Source organism: Choloepus didactylus, chromosome 11 (assembly GCF_015220235.1).
Source record: "Choloepus didactylus isolate mChoDid1 chromosome 11, mChoDid1.pri, whole genome shotgun sequence".
Classification (NCBI taxonomy): domain Eukaryota; kingdom Metazoa; phylum Chordata; class Mammalia; order Pilosa; family Megalonychidae; genus Choloepus; species Choloepus didactylus.
In genome coordinates, this window is record NC_051317.1 from 29,474,066 (window position 1) to 29,492,398 (window position 18,333).

At 43.1% G+C, this 18,333-nt stretch overlaps 1 protein-coding gene across 5 annotated transcripts in view; it reads left to right on the forward strand.

The window, feature by feature from the left end:
• The first annotated feature begins 4,779 nt into the window (after nucleotides 1-4,779).
• Nucleotides 4,780-18,333, forward strand: part of ICE1 (interactor of little elongation complex ELL subunit 1) — a 64,896-nt gene continuing 51,342 nt past the window's right edge. For all 5 annotated transcript variants that reach the window (XM_037798826.1, XM_037798829.1, XM_037798827.1 and 2 more), the window contains exon 1: nucleotides 4,780-5,079. In XM_037798826.1, coding sequence (XP_037654754.1) covers nucleotides 4,996-5,079 — 84 coding nt within the window. In that variant the 5' untranslated portion in view covers nucleotides 4,780-4,995. The remainder of the gene's footprint in view (nucleotides 5,080-18,333) is intronic.

Below are 18,333 nucleotides of genomic sequence, written 5' to 3' on the forward strand. Positions count from 1 at the left end.
TCTCGGGGCTGCTTAAAGGGTACCGGCGGCGGGGGCTCTTTCCCGGAGGCGAGGGCGAGGCGGAGGACTTGGCCAGGTCCTCGGCGGGAGGCGTACAAGGTGTGGAGGGCGGCGATAAGGACAAGACACTCTTCATCCAGTAGGAGTATGCGCCAAAGAGGCTTTATTCAGGGGTGATCACAGGTTATATAGGCTGGTAAGAAGGGCAGGGCTGGAAAGGAGGTGAAGTAGCCTTAAATGGCAATACTGAAGGGAGAGGGGCTAGGATTGGTTCTGAGAGGACGCAGGAGCCGTTGCAGCGGGCGGGAGTTGTTCTGGCCACGGTGCATGCGCGCTGGCGGTGGCAGGAGTTGCCTTGGCACAGGGGAGTGTGCGGGCAAGATAAGGAAGTGGGAAAAGGGCGGTTGGGAGAAAGGCGGTTCTCTCCGGCAAGCCTCCCCTGCCAGTGGCATTTTGGGTGAGGAAAAGGGAGCTGCCTTGACCTCGCTTCCCAGGCTCGGGGGGGCTGCAGAGGGCACTAAACGCCCGTACCCACTACCCTCCCCAGGGGGTGATATCAGGTCCCCTGGCCCAGGCCTGGTAAGTCGAGGTACAAGCTCAGTCACCCGCAGAGAATGGATAGCAGTGGAGCTGGAGCGGAGGAAGGGAGCCTACTGAAGTGAGTAGCTGACACTGTCTACCACTGGTGCATTCCGGACATGAGGGATGTGCAAAGCTGACTCTTTCCAGCTACAGGCATTGAATTGCAGTTCTTAGCATGGTGGATGAAGGAACAATGTTTACTTCTAGCTGGCCATTTCCAACTCCACGTGGCCCTGGGCATCTAGCAGGACACCTGTTAAGTTTCTTTCATCCTTCTTGGTTGTCCTCTTGGCTCCATGGACAGCTCTTGTTGAGAGGGCCACCATATGTAGTGCTCAGAAAGCCCCTTTGTCCCAGGCTGGTGAAAGCTCTGGATCACTCTCAACATCCTTCTCTTCCCACAGCCTCAGACCCCTCCTAATTCCTTTTTTCTTTCCTGGCAAATCACTCCTGGGCACCTACCAGCTCTGAGTGGTTCACTCCAGAGCCACAACCACTAGCCTAAGGTGAAGGGGAAACACTTCCCTTCTCTTCCCACCTACTTCCTGCCATGCCAACACTCCTGAAGCTATCCTCTTCCCAACCCTCCGACATCTGGGCATGGGTCACCGTCTCTGAGCACCTTCTTTCCCCCTCCAAATCCTGGAGACCAAAGGAGGTGTCTCACAAGACAAGCAGTTACACTGGCGAGATGTTCACAAATGCCCTGCGAGGCACATGAGAGTGAACCTCTCCTCCCTGGAGGAGGTCTACCTCTTCAACCACAAAAGGCCTTCACATTTTTGCTTAATCTTTAAAAATCATTCTTCTTTTAATACAAAAATGGTTTCTTCTCTGGTTTCTGAGTAAAATCCATGCTTCGAGAAGAAGCTACATGTTTTTCCCAAGCTTTCACATCATTCTAAGAGGAGGAGCTGGGGATGGTAAACAAAGGCCCAGGGCCCTGGGGACAAAGCAAACGAACAGAAACTAAGACATTAAGAAAACAGGAGCAAAGGTGCCTTAGGACCAGGTATGTGCAGATGGCAAAGCAGTTCCCCACGAAATGCCAACCACCCAAGGATGCACCAGAGGAGCTGATACGTCATAAATATGACTGGGAATTCCATTTACGTCTAAAACACAGAGAAAGACAGACATCTTGTGGGCATGTGTTAGCACTGCATCACACAAATCTAGACATTCATATAAATCAACCAGATAATATCACTGAACTGCAGATTTAGAGTTGCAAACTACTCCATAAAAGATAAATCAGGGTTTTAAAAGATAGAAGAAAATAGTTTATTTTTTCTCATGGGAAAATGCAGCAAACAAAAGCACAGCACTTTTCATGAAGCAAAATAGAGGACCTCTAAAGAACAAATAGATTTCCAATTTGAGTTCTTACAATAAAAGCTTCTTTAAATTTTAGACCAAATCTTTTAGACTTCTCAGTGGAGCTGTATGTTAACAAATAAAGTCATCCGTTACCTCTCACTTCTGTTATATTCTGAAGCTTTAGTTTCAGGAAGTGAAACTTCTTGACCAGAGGCTAGAATCTTCACTTTCCTCTAGGTTTTAACCCTGGCAAAAAAACCAACCAACCAACCAACCAACCAAACAGAAACAAAACCTAAAAAAGTTTCTCTAATAAATTGGACAAGAAAAACTCTTTTCCTCATATTAGTATGCTGAAGATATCTTTATCTATCTTCCAAAACAGATAATGTCATCAATAAACTGTCAACAATAACTACAATAACTATTCTTTGTATAGTAGGTCCTATGGACTTGGCCATGTCCTTAGCGCTTTTCATTTAAATTATAGGTAAACCTCTGTAAGGAAACATCAACTGAACTAGGGCAACTTGCATAAGTATTTGAACCCAGGTTGGCAGTTCCAAAGCATTGCTTGCTGCTTTTTGCAGTGCAGACATTTGCTTATCTGTTTCCATTATGATGACCAAACAGGTGTGGTCCATCGTGTTGGAAAGAGAAAAAATGTAATTTTGAGTGTTCCCCAACTAGTGGCCTAGACGAATTTCCTTTATTACCGATATATTACACCCGTTTTTATACAGCCTGCAAGCTAAGAATTTTTTTTTACAGTTTTAAATGGTTAAACACACACATACACACACTCACATACAAAGACGAATATGTGGCAGAGTCCTAGGTAGCCCACAATGCCTAAAATATTTACAGTGTCCCTTTACAGAAAAATTTTGCCAATCCTTGCATTCCACAAATCTTTTGCTTATTTCTTTTTAAAGTAGTTTTGAGAACTGGCTTTGAGAAAGGTAGAAAAAATGCACTTTCATTTTTGAAGGTAAATACTCTTTCCACTTTCTATTGGTTGCAGTGAGCTTGATTCACTCTCACTGAGCATCTACTATGTCCAACACTTTGCAGAGTTTAACAGGAAGACTAAACTTCTAAGACATGAAAATCACTATAATTCAAATCAACATGTGGTGTTATGAAAGATTAGTGTCATGGGGCAAAAAAGGAGATAAGCATTACTTTGGGTTCCAGAGGAAACAAGTGGGACCAGGAAGGATAGGTAGGATTTTAACATGTAGAGCTGGGAGGATGGGGGTTCCAGGCAGAGGGAAGACATGGGCCAAGTCCAAAGGCAGGAGAACAACAGTGCCCATCACAGCAACGGGGTGCTGTGGGGGGGGGGGGTAGACAGGGTAGATGGAGAGAAAGCTGGAGAATAAGCTGGTGCCTCCTCCACTAAGGTACTTTGCAACAAAGACTCATTTGGCGGGCCTTAAATAAAAAAGAGGTTACTCTGCAGAAATAGTTTTCTGGGATCCAAAGCCAGAACTGGGAAAGTCACCGGGGTACCCACACAAATCCCCTATCCTCTTTCTCTCATGAGTCACATGGTCTGTCTTCCACATATATCTGGAGTCCCGTTGTAATCTGCTCACTTCCCCTGTCCCTTTTAACCCTTCTTTTTAACCTCACTCTTGGTTTCTGTCCACCCATCTCTGTAGAGAGCCAGACTTCAGCATGGCTGGCCAGACCTAGGGCACTTCCTCAGTTAGATATAGATCCGTCTCAGACTTCAACAGGACTCTAGCTGTCAGCTGGGTATCCTGTACCCTTGACCCACAGCAAATGACAGCCAGGGTAGTAATGCGATAACTGGAGAGGAAAACCCAGAAAAAAATCCAGACTGCTTTTTTTTTGGCAAGGGTATATGGAGTTGCAACATGCATACTGAAGGTTTAAGAAGAGGCTGGGGTAAGGTCTGGAGGTCCATGTGACACATAAATGAAATCTGGACGCCATAATCAGACGATGGGGAGCCAGGGGACACTTCTAAACAAGTTAGGTACTGATGGCAACAAGTTGTGATTATTAAAAAGATGAGTCTGGGGGCGGTGGATCTGGTGATCAGAGGCTAAAAAGAAGGCTGTTCAAGCGAGATCAGGGCCTGAATTGCTCAGCAAGTGCGGCCTGGGCGAAGCTTTTCTTTTTGTTTTTAACTCCCTGAGGTATTAAAAATAGGATTTAGTATTGACTACACAGCGATCCTGAAGGGCATGCGGGGTGGCGAAGAGATCCTTCCAGGCATTGGTATCCAGTGGGTGGCGGCGCCCACGGGCAGGGCCTGGGAAAACGCCCCTCGGGTTTCAGGGAGCCCTGCAGCTACGGAACCTGGAAACAAGACCCAGGAGCGAGAGGTCCGAGCGCAAGGGGACCACTGCAGCAGTTCCTGAGGGGGGAGCCGTCACCAGCGGCGAATGCCGCGACGAGGCGCTCGGTCTCCGCCAGCCCGCGCGTCGGGACCTGTCGACCTCCCCTCGCCTTCTCCTCCAGGGCACCAACGCCGAGACATAGCTCCCCCGCGGTATAAATCGCTCACTTGCCCTCCGCGTTGCGGGGTCCTTCCACCCTAGCCGGCGCCGGGAAGTGACGTCATGGGCGGCCATCTCCCCCTCGCTGAAAGGTTTAGAGCCCCATGGCGAGCCTGTCGCGCAGTAAACTGGCGATAAAGGATTATCCCCTTACAGTGGAGGAAGTACTCCCCCGAGGCCTGTTCTCTCATTGACTTTTCTTTGTGGGCTCTCCCCCTCTCGCAATGGCCCTCCACTCCCTACTTTCCTTCAGGCAGTGCGTGCGGCAGCCCCGTCGAGGCGAGAGGCGGGGCGAGCCAGGGCGGGGCGGGGTCCTGGTTGGGCCGCGTCGCGCTCGGGGGCCGCACTGGGTCGCGTTTCTCTCCAGTGCCTGAGGCGGCCGGGGCTCCCAGAGCCGTCTGTCAGCTCCACGGGGACCTCTGTGCACGGATGGACCCGCCCGGACCCGGCGGGAAGCGGCCTGGCAGGCGGCGGCCCCGGTGGCGTCAGCAAAGGCAGGGCAGGGCCAAAGCAGCGGGCCCCTGAGGCGCGCGGGCCCAGCAGGCCCGGAGGCTGCACCATGATGCCGGGGGAGACCCGCTCGGCGGCGCCCGGGACGGCCGCGGAGCTCGCGCGGTGTCAGGGCTGCGCGTCCCTGCAGCAGGTGCGGCGCCTCTCCGGAGTCGAGGCCGCGGAGGGGCGGCTTGGCCGGGCCGGCTGGGGCGCGGGGCGGCTGTGGGGCTGCGGAGTCGTGGGGCTCCACGCGCTGCGCCCGCTTCCCGGCGGTGGCTTCTCGCTCTTCTTCCAGCCCCCCTCTCTCCTACATGTTTGTGAGGGGTCTGCTTCCTGTGCTTTACTTGGGCTGGCAGCTTGGGATTATTCACCCGGGATGCGGCGTGGTGGGGGTCGGAGTGAGCGAGTTCTGGAGGGCTCCATTTCACCTGCCCCGCCGCCGGGCTCCCCAGGGTTGGTGAGAGACAGGTGACGTGCTGAAGGAAGTTATCCTGTCTGAAGACCGGGCTTTTTTGCTCTCTCTGGCTCTTTCCTAAGCATTTGTGGCATGGAGGCACGACCTTATGCAACGTGCGGGTGGAGTCGGAGAGTGATTAGTTGGATCCCAGGGCTTTCGGGAAGCCTTTCGGCTCATAGCTGATGTACCATACCGAAGTTAATATTTTAAGTAATTGATTACTTCAGCTAACCTGTCAGTTGTTTGATTAAAGTAAATGATTAAAGTAATCAGTTAAAGGTGGATAGATACTGGAGGTTTCTAACGGTTTCGTGGACTGTTTGTTCTCTGTACTGACTGAAGGGAGCTGCTAGTGTCTGACTCCCGGTCCTAAGAAATCATTTCCTGAGTACTCTCTCCTGGCTTCTTGATGTTGGGTGTCTTTTTTCACTTCTTAATGTAAAGTGGAACTAACCACTGTCATCTACTTCTTGTAGTTATCTTGAGCTTTAACAGTTGCCTCCTCTTGTTCAAATACTGTTCTCGGCACTACGGACATAGTGGTGAACAAAACAGATGAGGTCTCTGTGTTCACAGAGCTTGCATAAGTAAGGTAAGCAGATGAGACTTTGGAAGGTATTGTGTTACAAAGAACACAAAGGAGAATGTTGGTCTTGTCTCTTGGCGGGAGTGGGGGTGAGAGGTAAGGCAGGGTATTTTGAGGAGGTAACATTTGAAGACCTGAGTGATGTGAAGGAGCAGGCTGTTGGCAGAGGTGTGGGAAGAGCTTTCTGGATAGAGGGAAAAACAGAAAAGTTCCAGAGGTGGGAAGGAGCTGGGTGGCTGTGAGGAGGAGAGCAAAGTCTGGTTGGCATAAGTGTAAAGGAGGGGGAAAAGGGGTTGATGAAATGAGATCAGAAATGAATGCAGGCCAGGTAGGCCATCAAGGGAAATGTAGTTTTTATTTTATATGCAGTATCTGTGAACAAATCCCAAACATTTTAAGTTTTAGGTGGGGGAGTGGGTGGAGAAGAGAGGGAAGAGAGTGCTGGCTCTCTGGAGTAGAGAGAGAAAGAATAGTAAAATCAGTTTCTAAGTTGTGCTGCATTTTATAGGCATCTTAGAGTTTGTTTTCTTGCCTCAAAACCCCAGGAACATGAAGTAATCTTTACTCTCTAATAAATTCTGTTTATTTTTTGGTCCACTTCACTCTTTCAATAAATATTTATTGAGCACCTACTGTGTGTTATACACTGCCCTAGGCACTTGAGATATAGCAGTGTGGAGCATGGGGTGGGGAAGACAACAAAAATCCTTGATTTCTTGAGGCTCCCAGTCTAAGAGGAGGGAGGCAAGACAAATAAGTTATGTCAGAAGATAATAAATACATTGGTGAGAAATTAAACTGAGGGGGGAGAATGAATGAGTGAGGACGGCACCGTAATGGCTAGTGGAAGTTAAATAGGGAGTCCTGGGAAGACCTCAGAGAGAGGGTTTTATATGAGCAAGATTTAAAGGGGTGAGGGAATGAACCCTGTAGATATTCTGGGAGGAAAGCGTACCAGACATTGGAAATAGCAGGTTTGGAGACCTGAGCAGGAGCTTGCTTGGTGGCTTGTGAAGAGCAAGGAAGCCAGCGTGGCTGGAGGGGAGTGAATGTGCAGCAGTTAGAGGAGATGAGGTGAGAACGTTAAGGTGAGGGACCTTGTAGGTCCTTGCAAGAGTTTTGGCTTTTACTCAGAATGGAATGGTGAATCCCTTGGAGAATTTTGTATAGGAGAGTGACTGATGTGAATTATACTTCATTGTTATGGATCTCATCTTTCCTCAGAAACCTGCTCTGCTGATAGTAGTCCTCATCTTAGTTGAAAATGGCAACTGTATCTGTCCTTCTGGTTACTTAGACCAGAAATTAGGTGTCATCCTTGGTTCTTCTCTTTCTCTCGTAACCTACAACCAATCCATCAACTAATTCTGCTGGCTCTTCACTCATAATTCAGCCACTTCTCACCATTTTCACGGCTTCCGCCTTGTATGAACCACCATGAGAGATTATTGTAGTAGCCCCCTAACCAGTCTCCCTCCGCCCACTTTTGCCGTTTGTACAGTTGGTTCTGCAAACAATAATAGGACTAGTCCTGTTAAAACTCTAGATCAGGGGTCTGCAGCCATTTTCTGTGAGAGGCAAGATGACCGATATTTTAGGCTTTGTGATCCCTGTCAGAACTACTCTGCCTTTGTAGTGTAAAAGCGGCATAGATAGTACAAAAAGGAGTGGGCTTGGATGTGTTCCAGTGAAACTTTATTTATAAAGACAAGAAGAGGGCCTGATTTGGCTGAGGCCCTTAGTTTGGAGACTCCTTCCCTAGGTCATGACACTCCATTGGATTTGTATTTTCTGTGGCCAGGGATGCCATTTTAAGGGAGAAGGGTGGTCAATTGTGAGTGGCATCTTTGGAACAGTTCTTTAATTTTGCAAAGTTAAGTTGGAAAAATGGGTTTGTGGCAGATTATAGAAGACCTCGAGTGGTACCCACCTTAGAGTTGTGTCAGGATCATGGAGCAGTGAAGGTGTTTGCATGGTTACCACACAAGAGCAGTGTGTGTAGTGAAAGTAACAGGCAGGGTTTGGTGTGCAGGATGGATTGGAGTGGGTGTAACATAAGTAGGCATGGTCAGTTATTTTACTAATACATGTTAGTAATCCAGTTCGCTAATGAGTGGCCTTTAAGGAAAGCAAGCATGAAATAGTGAGAAAAGAGAAGTAGCTAAAGAAAGAGTTAAACAGGGAGTGTATTATAGAGGAAATCAAGAGTGGAAAGACTTCAAGGCCAAGAGAATGACAGTTGAGGAAAGGGAGTTGCTTTTTGACAGTTAGTAGACACATGATCATGTTTAGGAAATCATCTACAGGACCAAGTAAGCACAGTACCTTGATTAAACTTTTGCATGATAGAGAGGCTAAAGCATTCCATATGAGAAGATGCCCTGCTGTATAGTTTCAATACACTGAAACTTCTTGATCTTGCAGGAAGTTTATAAAGAAAATGTAGGGTTCCTCTCTGCAGGAGGCACCTGTATCAGAGCTATGACTTTGTTCTGATCTATGACGTTTGGCTAACTGGTCTCTGTCCCAAGTGGAATGGTTGTTTGCTCGCACTGAAAGATCTTCCATTCGTATCTTACTGCTCCCTGCTTTTTCTTTAATAACTGAAGAGGTGCAATACCTTTGGTAAAATCATTGCTTGATTAAGAAGTGTTTAGATAGGCAGTGTTTCATGCATCTTTTTCTAAAATCCTATGCATCATCTCATCTGTTTTCTCATCCTCATTAATAATAGTGGTTTATCATTGATCTAGAACCTAAGGGTGCATGTGGATTGAAAAACTTTGGTAGTTGTATAAGCCAGTGTTAGTCTTTACTCTGGTTGAAAGTGGCAATTTTAATGTACAATTAAAGAAGTCTTAAGCTGGGTGGTTGGAAGTCAAGCTGACATTAAGTGACCCTTGAGGGTCATTTTTTTCTGGTAGAGGAGAGGCCTGTTTTTACAAGCATTACTACAGAGATAAACAGTTGAACTTTCTTGAGAATCCAGATGAGCGCTTGGAACACATGGTTATACTATTTAGCTAATGTAACTAGAATAGATTCAATCAGCTTGGTATTTGGCTGTCCTCGGACAGATTTGAGCCTGTTATTTACGTTAACTTGTACCAGACTCCCATTGATAATTATGATAGAACTGGAGGGCTGTTGCCTTGTATGCATGTTTACATGTTTAGTTAGTGAGGAAAAAACATTAATGCATGTAAAATAATGTAGCAATACTAAAATGTTATGCCCTAGATCTGTATAAAATTAATAAGAAATAAGAAATGTGATGGTCTTTCTAACGTTGGTTTCCTTTTTACTGGGATTTGAATTATTTTAACGTTCCCTAACTTAACTTGCCAGTGGTTGCAGTTTGTCACTTGGAACTTTAAACATATTTGCCCCCAGACATACTGATTTGCAAATGGTTATAGTGGAAGGACTGCTCACACAGTTGTCCTTCATTTTATTTACTAAGCATGTATTGGGCATCTGTGTGTATATGATATCCTGCTGTGTTTTGGAATGCAACACGGAGGTCTTGTTCTAGTTGAGGTCCCAACGAGCGAAAGAGCAAGCATAATATAATGTGGTACAGACTAGTGGGGCATGTACACGTCACTCTCTGAGCCCCTAGGAGGGAGAGTCCCGCTGGACTTGTGCGGCCTCTAGAAATTTGGCAGAATAAGACAAAGAACACTAGTATTCCCTTTGCCCAAATTCACAAATTGCTCACGTGTCACCACATTTGCATTATCGCTGTATGCACACACGTCTCTTTATTTCTTTTAAACATTCCAAGGCATTTGTCCCCTAAATATGAGCACTTCTCTAACACAATCAGCCTACAGCCCTCCAAGTTAGGTTATGAACATTGGTACAGCAGTACTGTCCAATCCACAGACCTATTCATTCAGATTTTGCTTACTGGCCCAGGAATATCTTTTTTCTTTTTTGGTTCGGCATCTTCTCAAGAACATGTGTTGCATTTGATTGTAATGTCTCTTCAGTCTCCTTCATTTAGTCTTTGCCTGTCTCATGTTGGTGAAACTCAATGCATTCCTTATGGTGACCTTACCCTGAGTCCCTCTGTTTTCTCATGTTCAGGCTTAGATCATGCACTGAGTTGACAGTCATTTTGTATATATGATGTGCCCTTCTCCGTGCATCACATCAGGAAGCTCACTGGTTGACATTTCCCTCTTCTGGTGATGTCAACTTTGTCACCTGGGCATGTTAATCATAGCTTTGTCTTTGTCTTTTATAATTGAGCAGTATGCTATGGGGAGGAGTTCCGAGAGGACATCACTTCACCCACCAGACTTACCATCCATTGACATCTGCCCACTGTGCCAGCCCCCTCTATGATGAATGCCAAAATATGGTTCTCTATTTCCGTTATTCCTTCTGTATTTATTGGTTGGAATTTTACTCTAAGGAAGACTTTTCCCTTTTCCTCCTTTTATTTATATAGTCATTTATATCTTTATGCATGTGACTGTCGACTCATGAATGAATTTTTATTTTATTTGATGGGTTGTAGGTTGTTACTACCATTACTTATTTTGATGTTCAAATTGTCCCTGACTTGGCCAGTGGATGCCATTTCAAGCTGGTTCCATGCCCTTTTGATATGTTTCCATCAGTCATTGAGCATTTCCTTACATTCTAGCACAATACCATGTTCCAGGCTCAATTTATACTTCCTTTGCCCTCAAAGCCCTCAAAGTAGCTGCTATCTCTAAGGAACCCAGGTTCCTTTTAGTGGAGGATGGTAGTTTAGAAACTAAAATTTAAGCACTAGGTATGCTCACTACTACTAGGCCCTAGGGGATTATTGAGTCCAGGCCCTCTTATGGAATAGAGCATGGAAATATTTGATTGCATGCATATATAACTTTTCTGTATTTAATAATATATAGTATTATATAAAATATGTATGTTCAACAATTATTATATAAATATATTTTATGCAAGATAGAATTCTACATTCCACCGAATTCATCTCCTTCCCTCGGGATTCTCGGCAGCCTTTCCCCATTTCATTAACAGAAGGGGCTGTGCTGAGAATTGTGTTTGTGAAAAAGTATAGCCTGAAGAAATCACCCAGAAGGCAAACAAAAACAGAAGGCGCTAATTATGAGAGAAGAAAACAGAGAATTGAGAATTTGGGGTAGCTATTATAGTAGAGTTCCAGAAAGAGAGAACAGCTGGAAGAAAAGTGATAATCAAAGAAACAATGCCTCACCGTTTCCCAGAGAAGGACACCTTTAACTTACTTTCTGCCCTAAAGCCTGGACTGAATAGCAGGGCATATGTCCTGCACACATACCCTGAGTGCCCAACTCTTAGACATTCCCTGCTAAACTTTCACAATGCTAAGGTTCATTATTTAGAGACTGTGGTTGCAATCAATGTAAATGACTTTTCAGCCAGATTGAAAGATAGAAAAGAATGTTTAGTAAGATACTTAGTATCTGACCAAATTAGCTGCTGTGTAACCAAGACAGGAAAAAATGTTTTCCGGGAACCAGAATGCTGTAGCATAAGTAAGAAGCCTTCTTCCTTAGTCTGTGTTTTCTTCCAATATAGTGCTTTGTTTTGTTTTGTGAGTTTAAGTTTCTGTGTTTGTAGGAGTTACAGCTAAACATAGTTTAAAGAGACAACTGAGTACACAAGCTTTAATACAGACAGCAGCACCTGCCCTACCCATCTCCTCTTTCCAAGAGACAGCCATTTTTAGTTGTTTTTTTGCGGTATGTGTATATCACTAAATAATATACTTGCATCACTACATCTTGCTTTTTCTGTTTTAGGCATCGTTCTTTGATTTCTGGCTTTGGAGGATGAGGATTTGGCTCTTTTTCTGCCCCCACCACACTTGAGCATGCCCCTTCCTCTATCCTCTGTGTAGTATGATTTTGGTTAGATTTAATGCTCAGTGCTGACGTTATTATGACTGTGTGTTATTCAGAGCTCTGTAGTAAAAATTATGATGACTTTTCCTTTCCTGCAGTTTCTTGTGTTTTTCCTGATTGATGATAATATCCACTCTTCAACAACTTCTTCCTAAAAATGTTACTGAGTGCTTATGCCAGGGACTGAGGTAAACACTTGATACGGATCATCCTTATTGATCCTGATAGTAAGCCAGTTATTTAACCTCTGTGATTCAGCATCATTATCTGCACACTTGGAAATAGTACTGAGTCAGGGAGAGGTTAAGTGAATTTGCCCAAGGTCACTTAGCTGTTAAGTGGTGGAACAGGAATTTGAATTTATATGTGTGTGACTGTAGAGCCTGAGGTTTCTTGCACTTCACGTTACAGAATGGCATCTGGAAGCAAGGTGGGAAAGATGAAGTAGTATAGCAAAGAAATCTAAAGAGAATGGGAGTAAAAAGGGAAGAGTCACTTCTTTTTTTTAAAGTTTTTTTAAATGCAATTTTATTGTGATATATTCACATAATATACAATCCTTCGAAGTGTACAGTTAGTTGTTCATAGTTGTGCATTGTTCACCACAATCAATCTTTGAACATTTTCATTACTCCAAAAAATAAAATAAAAATCAGAATAAAAAAGAACATCCAAAACATACCATTCCCTTCCTCCCCACATTGTTCATTTACTTTTTTTTTCCACACTCATTGATTGTTTCTTTTTTTGACTTTATCTAAAAATTATAAAAACAAACAATAAAAAAAATTTCAAACAAAATGAAAACAAAGGAATAAGAAAAAACGAATAACCTGAAATAACAGTATTGCTTCCAACATGTTCCTACCCTACCCCAAGAAAATAGACTATAACCCAATAAAGGAATAAGAAAAACAAATAATCTAAAAGAACTGCATTTCTGCGAACTTGTTCCTACCATACCCCCCAGAAATTAACAAACCATAGTTGTTCCTGAGCATTCCCAGAACATTAAGTTTACCCTCTGTAACTTATCTGTTCTTATTAGATTACCTTTCCCCCTTCACTATTTGCTGCCTATCACTACGTCCCCTGCATTCTACAATATAAACCACTTATTTTACATTTTTCACAGTGTTCACATTAGTGGTAACATACAGTATTTCTTTTTGTGCCTTCCTTATTTCGCTCAGCATTATGTCTTCAAGGTTCATCCATGTCGTCATATGTTTCACAGCATTGTTCCTTCTTACTGCCTCATGGTATTCCATCACGTGTATATACCACATTTTGCTTATCCACTTCTCTGTTGAAGGACATTTGGGTTGTTTCCATCTCTTGACAATTGTGAATATTGCTGCTATGAACATTGGCATGCAGGTATCTGTTCGTGTCACTGTTTCAGATCTTCCGGGTATATACCGAGAAGTGCAATTGCTGGATCGAAGGGTAACACTATATCTAGTTTTGTGAGGAACCGCCAGACTGTTTTCCAGAGTGGCTGTAGCTTTATACAGTCTTACCAGCAATGAATAAGAGTTCCAGGTTCTCCACATCCTCTCCAGCATTTGTAGTTTCCTGTTTGTTTAATGGCAGCGAGTCAAATTGGTGTGAGATGATATCTCATTGTGGTCTTAATTTGCATCTCCCTAATAGCTAGTGAAGCTAAACATTTTTTCATGTGTTTCTTGGCCATTTGTATTTCCTCTCCAGAGAACTGTCTTTTCATGTCTTTTGCCCATTTTATAATTGGGCTGTCTGTACTGTTGTCATTGAGTTGTAGGATTTGCAAGATATCAGTCTTTTGTCAGATACATGTTTTCCAAATATTTTTTCCCATTGAGTTGGCTGCCTTCTCATCTTTTTGACAAATTCCATTGAGTACAGCAGCTTTTAAGTTTGAGGAGTTCCCATTTATCTATTTTTTCTTTTGTTGCTTGTGCTTTGGTTGTGAGGTCTAGGAAGTAATCTCTTAATACAAGGTCTTGAAGATGTTTCCCTACATTATCTTCTAGGAGTTTTATGGTACTGCCTCTAATGTTGAGGTCTTTAATCCATTTTGAGTTAATTTTTGTGTAGGATGTGCGATAAGGGTCCTCTTTCATGCTTTTGGATATGAATATCCAGCTCTCTCGCAGGATCGGCAGTAATGTTGCCTCTCTCATTCAATATTTTATTTATTTGGGTCTTCTCTCTTTTTTATTTTGTCTGTCTAGCTAAGGGCTTGCCAGTCTTAATGATCTTCTTGAAGAACCAACTTTTAGTGTTATTTATTCTCTGTATTGTTTTTTTGTTCTCTATGTTATTTATTTCTGCTTTAATCCTTGTTATTTCTTTTCTTCTACATGGTTTAGGAGTAGTTTGCTGTTCATTTTCTAGCTTCTTTGGTTCCATTAGTTCTTTGATTTTAGCTCATTCTTCCTTTTTAATGTATGCATTTAGAGCTATAAATTTCCCCCTCAGTACTGCTTTTGCTGCATCCTTTAAGTTTTGATATGTTGTGTTCTCATTTTCATTCATCTCTATGTATTCAGCAATTTCTCTTGCTATTTCTTCTTTAACCCATTGATTGTTTAGAAGTGTGTTGTTTAACTTCCAGATATTTGTGAATTTTCTAAGTCTCTGATGGTTATTGACATCTAATTTTATTCCATTGTGATTAGAGAATGTGCTTTGAATAATTTCAATCTTTTTAAATTTATTGAGGCTGGTTTTATGGCCCAGCATATCTATTCTGGAGAAAGTTCCATGAGCACTAGAGAAGAATGTGTGTCCTGATGATTTGGGATGTAATGTTCTATATATGTCTCTTAATTCAAATTCATTTATCAGATTGTTTCAGTTTTCAGTTTCCTTATTGGTCCTCTGTCTGGTTGATCTGGCTGTAGGAGAGAGTGATGCATTGAAGTCTCCCACAATTATTGTGGAAACATCTATTGCTTCCTTCAGTTTTGCCATTGTTTGTCTCGTGTATTTTGGGGCACCTTGATTGGGTGCATAAACATTTATGATTGTTATTTCTTCTTGTTGAATTGCCCCTTTTATTAGTATGTAGTGAGCTTCTTTGTCTCTTATAATATCCTTGCGTTTAAAGTCTATTTTATCTGGGATTAATATTGCTACTCCTGCTTTCTTTTGGCTGTAGCTTGCATGGAATATTTTTTTTCCATCCTTTCACTTTCAATTTTTTTGTGTCTCTTGGTCCAAGATGAGTCTCTTGTAAGCAACATATTGATGGTTCATATTTTTTAATCCATTCTGCCAATCTATATCTTTTAATTGGGGAGTTTAATCCATTCACATTCAATGATATTATTGTGAAGACATTTCTTGAATCAACCATCCTCTCCATTGGTTTTTGTTTGTCAGATATATTCCCCCCCCTCTGTATTTCCTTTAATGTACCCTTACAAAATCTCTTTAGTTCTGGACGCTTCTCCATACATCTCTCTCCTTTTTTTGTTTCTGTGGTGGTAGGGCTCCCTTTAGTATCTCAAGTAGGGCAGGTCTCTTGTTAGCAAATTCTCTCAGCATTTGTTTGTCTGTGAAGATTTAAGCTCTCCCTCAAATTTGAAGGAGAGCTTTGCTGGATAAAGAATTCTTGGTTGGCAGTTTTTCTCTTTCAGAATTTTAAATATGTCATACCACTGCCTCCATGGTGGCTGCTCGGTAGTCACTGCTTAGTCTTATGTTGTTTCCCTTGTATGTGGTAAATTACTTCTCTCTTGCTGCTTTCAGAACTTGATCCTTCTCTAAAGCATTTGACATTCTGATCACAATATGTCTCAGAGTGCGTTCATTTTGATTTATTCTGTTTGGCGTTCATTGGGCATGTATGATTTGCATATTTATGTAGTTTAGAAGGGTTGGAAAGTTTTCCCCAACAATTTCTTTGAATACTCTTCCTAGTCGTTTACCCTTTTCTTCCCCTTCTGGAACACCATTACTTCTTATATTTGTGCGCTTTATGTTGTCCATCATATCCCTGAGATCTGTTTAGAATTTTTCAATTTTTTTCTCCATTCTTTTTTTTGTACTTTAACTTTCCATTCTGCACTCTTCCAGTTCGCTTATTCTTTCCTCAGCTTCCTCTAATCTAGTACTGTGTGTATCCAGAATCGTTTTAATTTATCAACAGTTTCTTTTATTTCCATAATATCGTCTATTTTTTAATTTACTCTTGCCAATTCTTCTTTATGCTCTTCTAGGGTCGTCTTCATGTCCTTTATATCCTGTGCCATGATGTTGTTTGTAATTACTTCTTTGATTAATTGCTCCAAGTTCTTTGTCTCCTCTGATTTTTTGATTTGGGTGTTTGGGTTTGTGTTACCCATATCTTCTGGTTTCTTTGCATGCTTTAATATTTTCTGTTGTTTTTGGCCTCTAGGCATTTGCTTATCTTGATAGGGTTCTTTTAGGATATGCAGGCTCATTTGAACAATTATCTATAATTTGTCAGAGCCACAGCTTGGTGGAGTGCACTTTCCCTGATTTACCAGTAGATGGCACCCCTGAGCCACCTATTATCCTCAAGCCAGTTCTCCCCAACTTCTTCTCTGTGGTGAGTGGGGGTCCAAATCTTTTCCAGTCAGTGCATCAAATTTCCATGTGCAGTTGGTGCAGCCAGCCCTGAGGGTGGGGGTTGTGCTCTTTGCAGTTAGGGAGGGAAGGCGACTTTTAAGTCTCAAATCTCCCAGCTGTTCCTGGAGGCTTAAAGCTATTGCATGAGTCCAGCCCTTGGCTCAGACTCCCCATAGTCTCTTTGCCGTGGGCCCACAAGTCCCTGGGATTGGTGTAGGGCCCTTGGGACATCTGTGTGTCACCCCGCCTCCAAGCCATGTCCTCTGTGGGTGTCTGTGGAGGGAAGACTGTACAAGGTCACAACAAGCGGAATCCCCTGGGAAGCTCTCGGCTGCAGCACCACTCGGGCGTTCCCATCCCGTTGAAAAGATGGCTGTATGGGGCATGGTAATTTCCCACTTCTGTGGACCTCTGCCTTCCCAGCTCTGGGACAATTAGCTGTGGGTGTGCGAAAGGCTATCGTCCACGCCAGATACTGAGGCGGGTGCCCGGGGCATGGAAGGCACTCCCCACCGCGCTGGGCTGCGCAGCTCTTGCTGCGGGATCCACAGCTGCTTTTGGGATTTTTGAACTAAGCCATCTCCAAATGCCAACCCCTGGTTTCTCCCCACCACGGCGTGGCTGCTGTTTTTTCAGCAGTCTCACTCACTCATTTCTGAATGCAGACTCTCGATTTCACCAGGTACACAGTCTGTGGATTTAGTGGACCTTGTCCAGCAGGTACAACACTGGAACTGGTATTCTGGTGCACTTTTTGTCTTTTATCTAGTGTTTTTCATGGAGAAGTATTTTGCTCTGTCTCTCCTAATCTGCCATCTTGAGTCTCCTTGGGAGGGTCACTTCTATGTTTTTTAAATTAATTTAAATGCATAATGAAAGTCAACTATAGCCACTTGTAACTCCTTGCCGATTTAGGTATAAACGTCTCTTAATGCTTTTATCACCTTCACATTCTCTTTTGTTTTCTTCTTGAGGGAAGAAGTTGTCCCCTGCAGCGTTCTGACCCCTCCGATCTGGATTGGCTGCCTGCTGTGCTGGGGCACAGCTGCCCCCCAGGGATTCTCTTAACCTGTCTGGTGCCACACATCAGTCTCTCTAGTTTTACTCCCTTATTTTGGTGGAGAATGGTCTCAACTCTTAGCACCTCGCTCAGAAAGAGTGTCTAGGAAATAAGTTTTTGGAGATTTTGCTGATTTGAAAATGGCTCTTCTACCATCGTGATTGATTGACATTATGTATAGAATACTAGTTTGGGATTCATTTTTCATGAAAATTTGGATAGCTTGTTTTCTTGATCTTCTAGTTTTCAGTGGTGCCGTTGAAGTCTGAAGCTGTTCTGATTTCACATTCTTGGGATGTGACTTTTTTTATTTAATTTTTCTCTTGACATTCCCATAGGGTCTTTGTTTTGTCTCAAGTGTTCTGAAATTCGTACTTGTGTTTCTTGGTCTGGATCCTATTTGAATCTTTGTGCTGGCCCCCTCCTGGCTTCAGTTCTGGGTATTTTTCTTGAATGTGAGTATTTGATTACCTCCCTATCTTTCCCCCATTCATTTTCTTGATCTCTTATTGTTGGATTTACACTGACACTCTGATTGTGTTTATGTTTCTTTATATCTATGTCTATCTTTTGCTTTATTTTCTGGAATATTTTTTCAACTTTATCTTCAAATTTTCTGAGTCTTTCATTTCTGCTTTCCTGTTTTTATAACTGTTGTTATAACAGCTTTATTGAACTACAATTCATGTAACCATAAAATTATCTTTTTAATGTGTACAATTCAGTAGTTTTTAGTATACTGACAGAGTTGTGCAGCCATCACTACTCTAATTTTAAAACATTTTCATCTCTCCCCAAAAGGAATCCCTCATCCATTA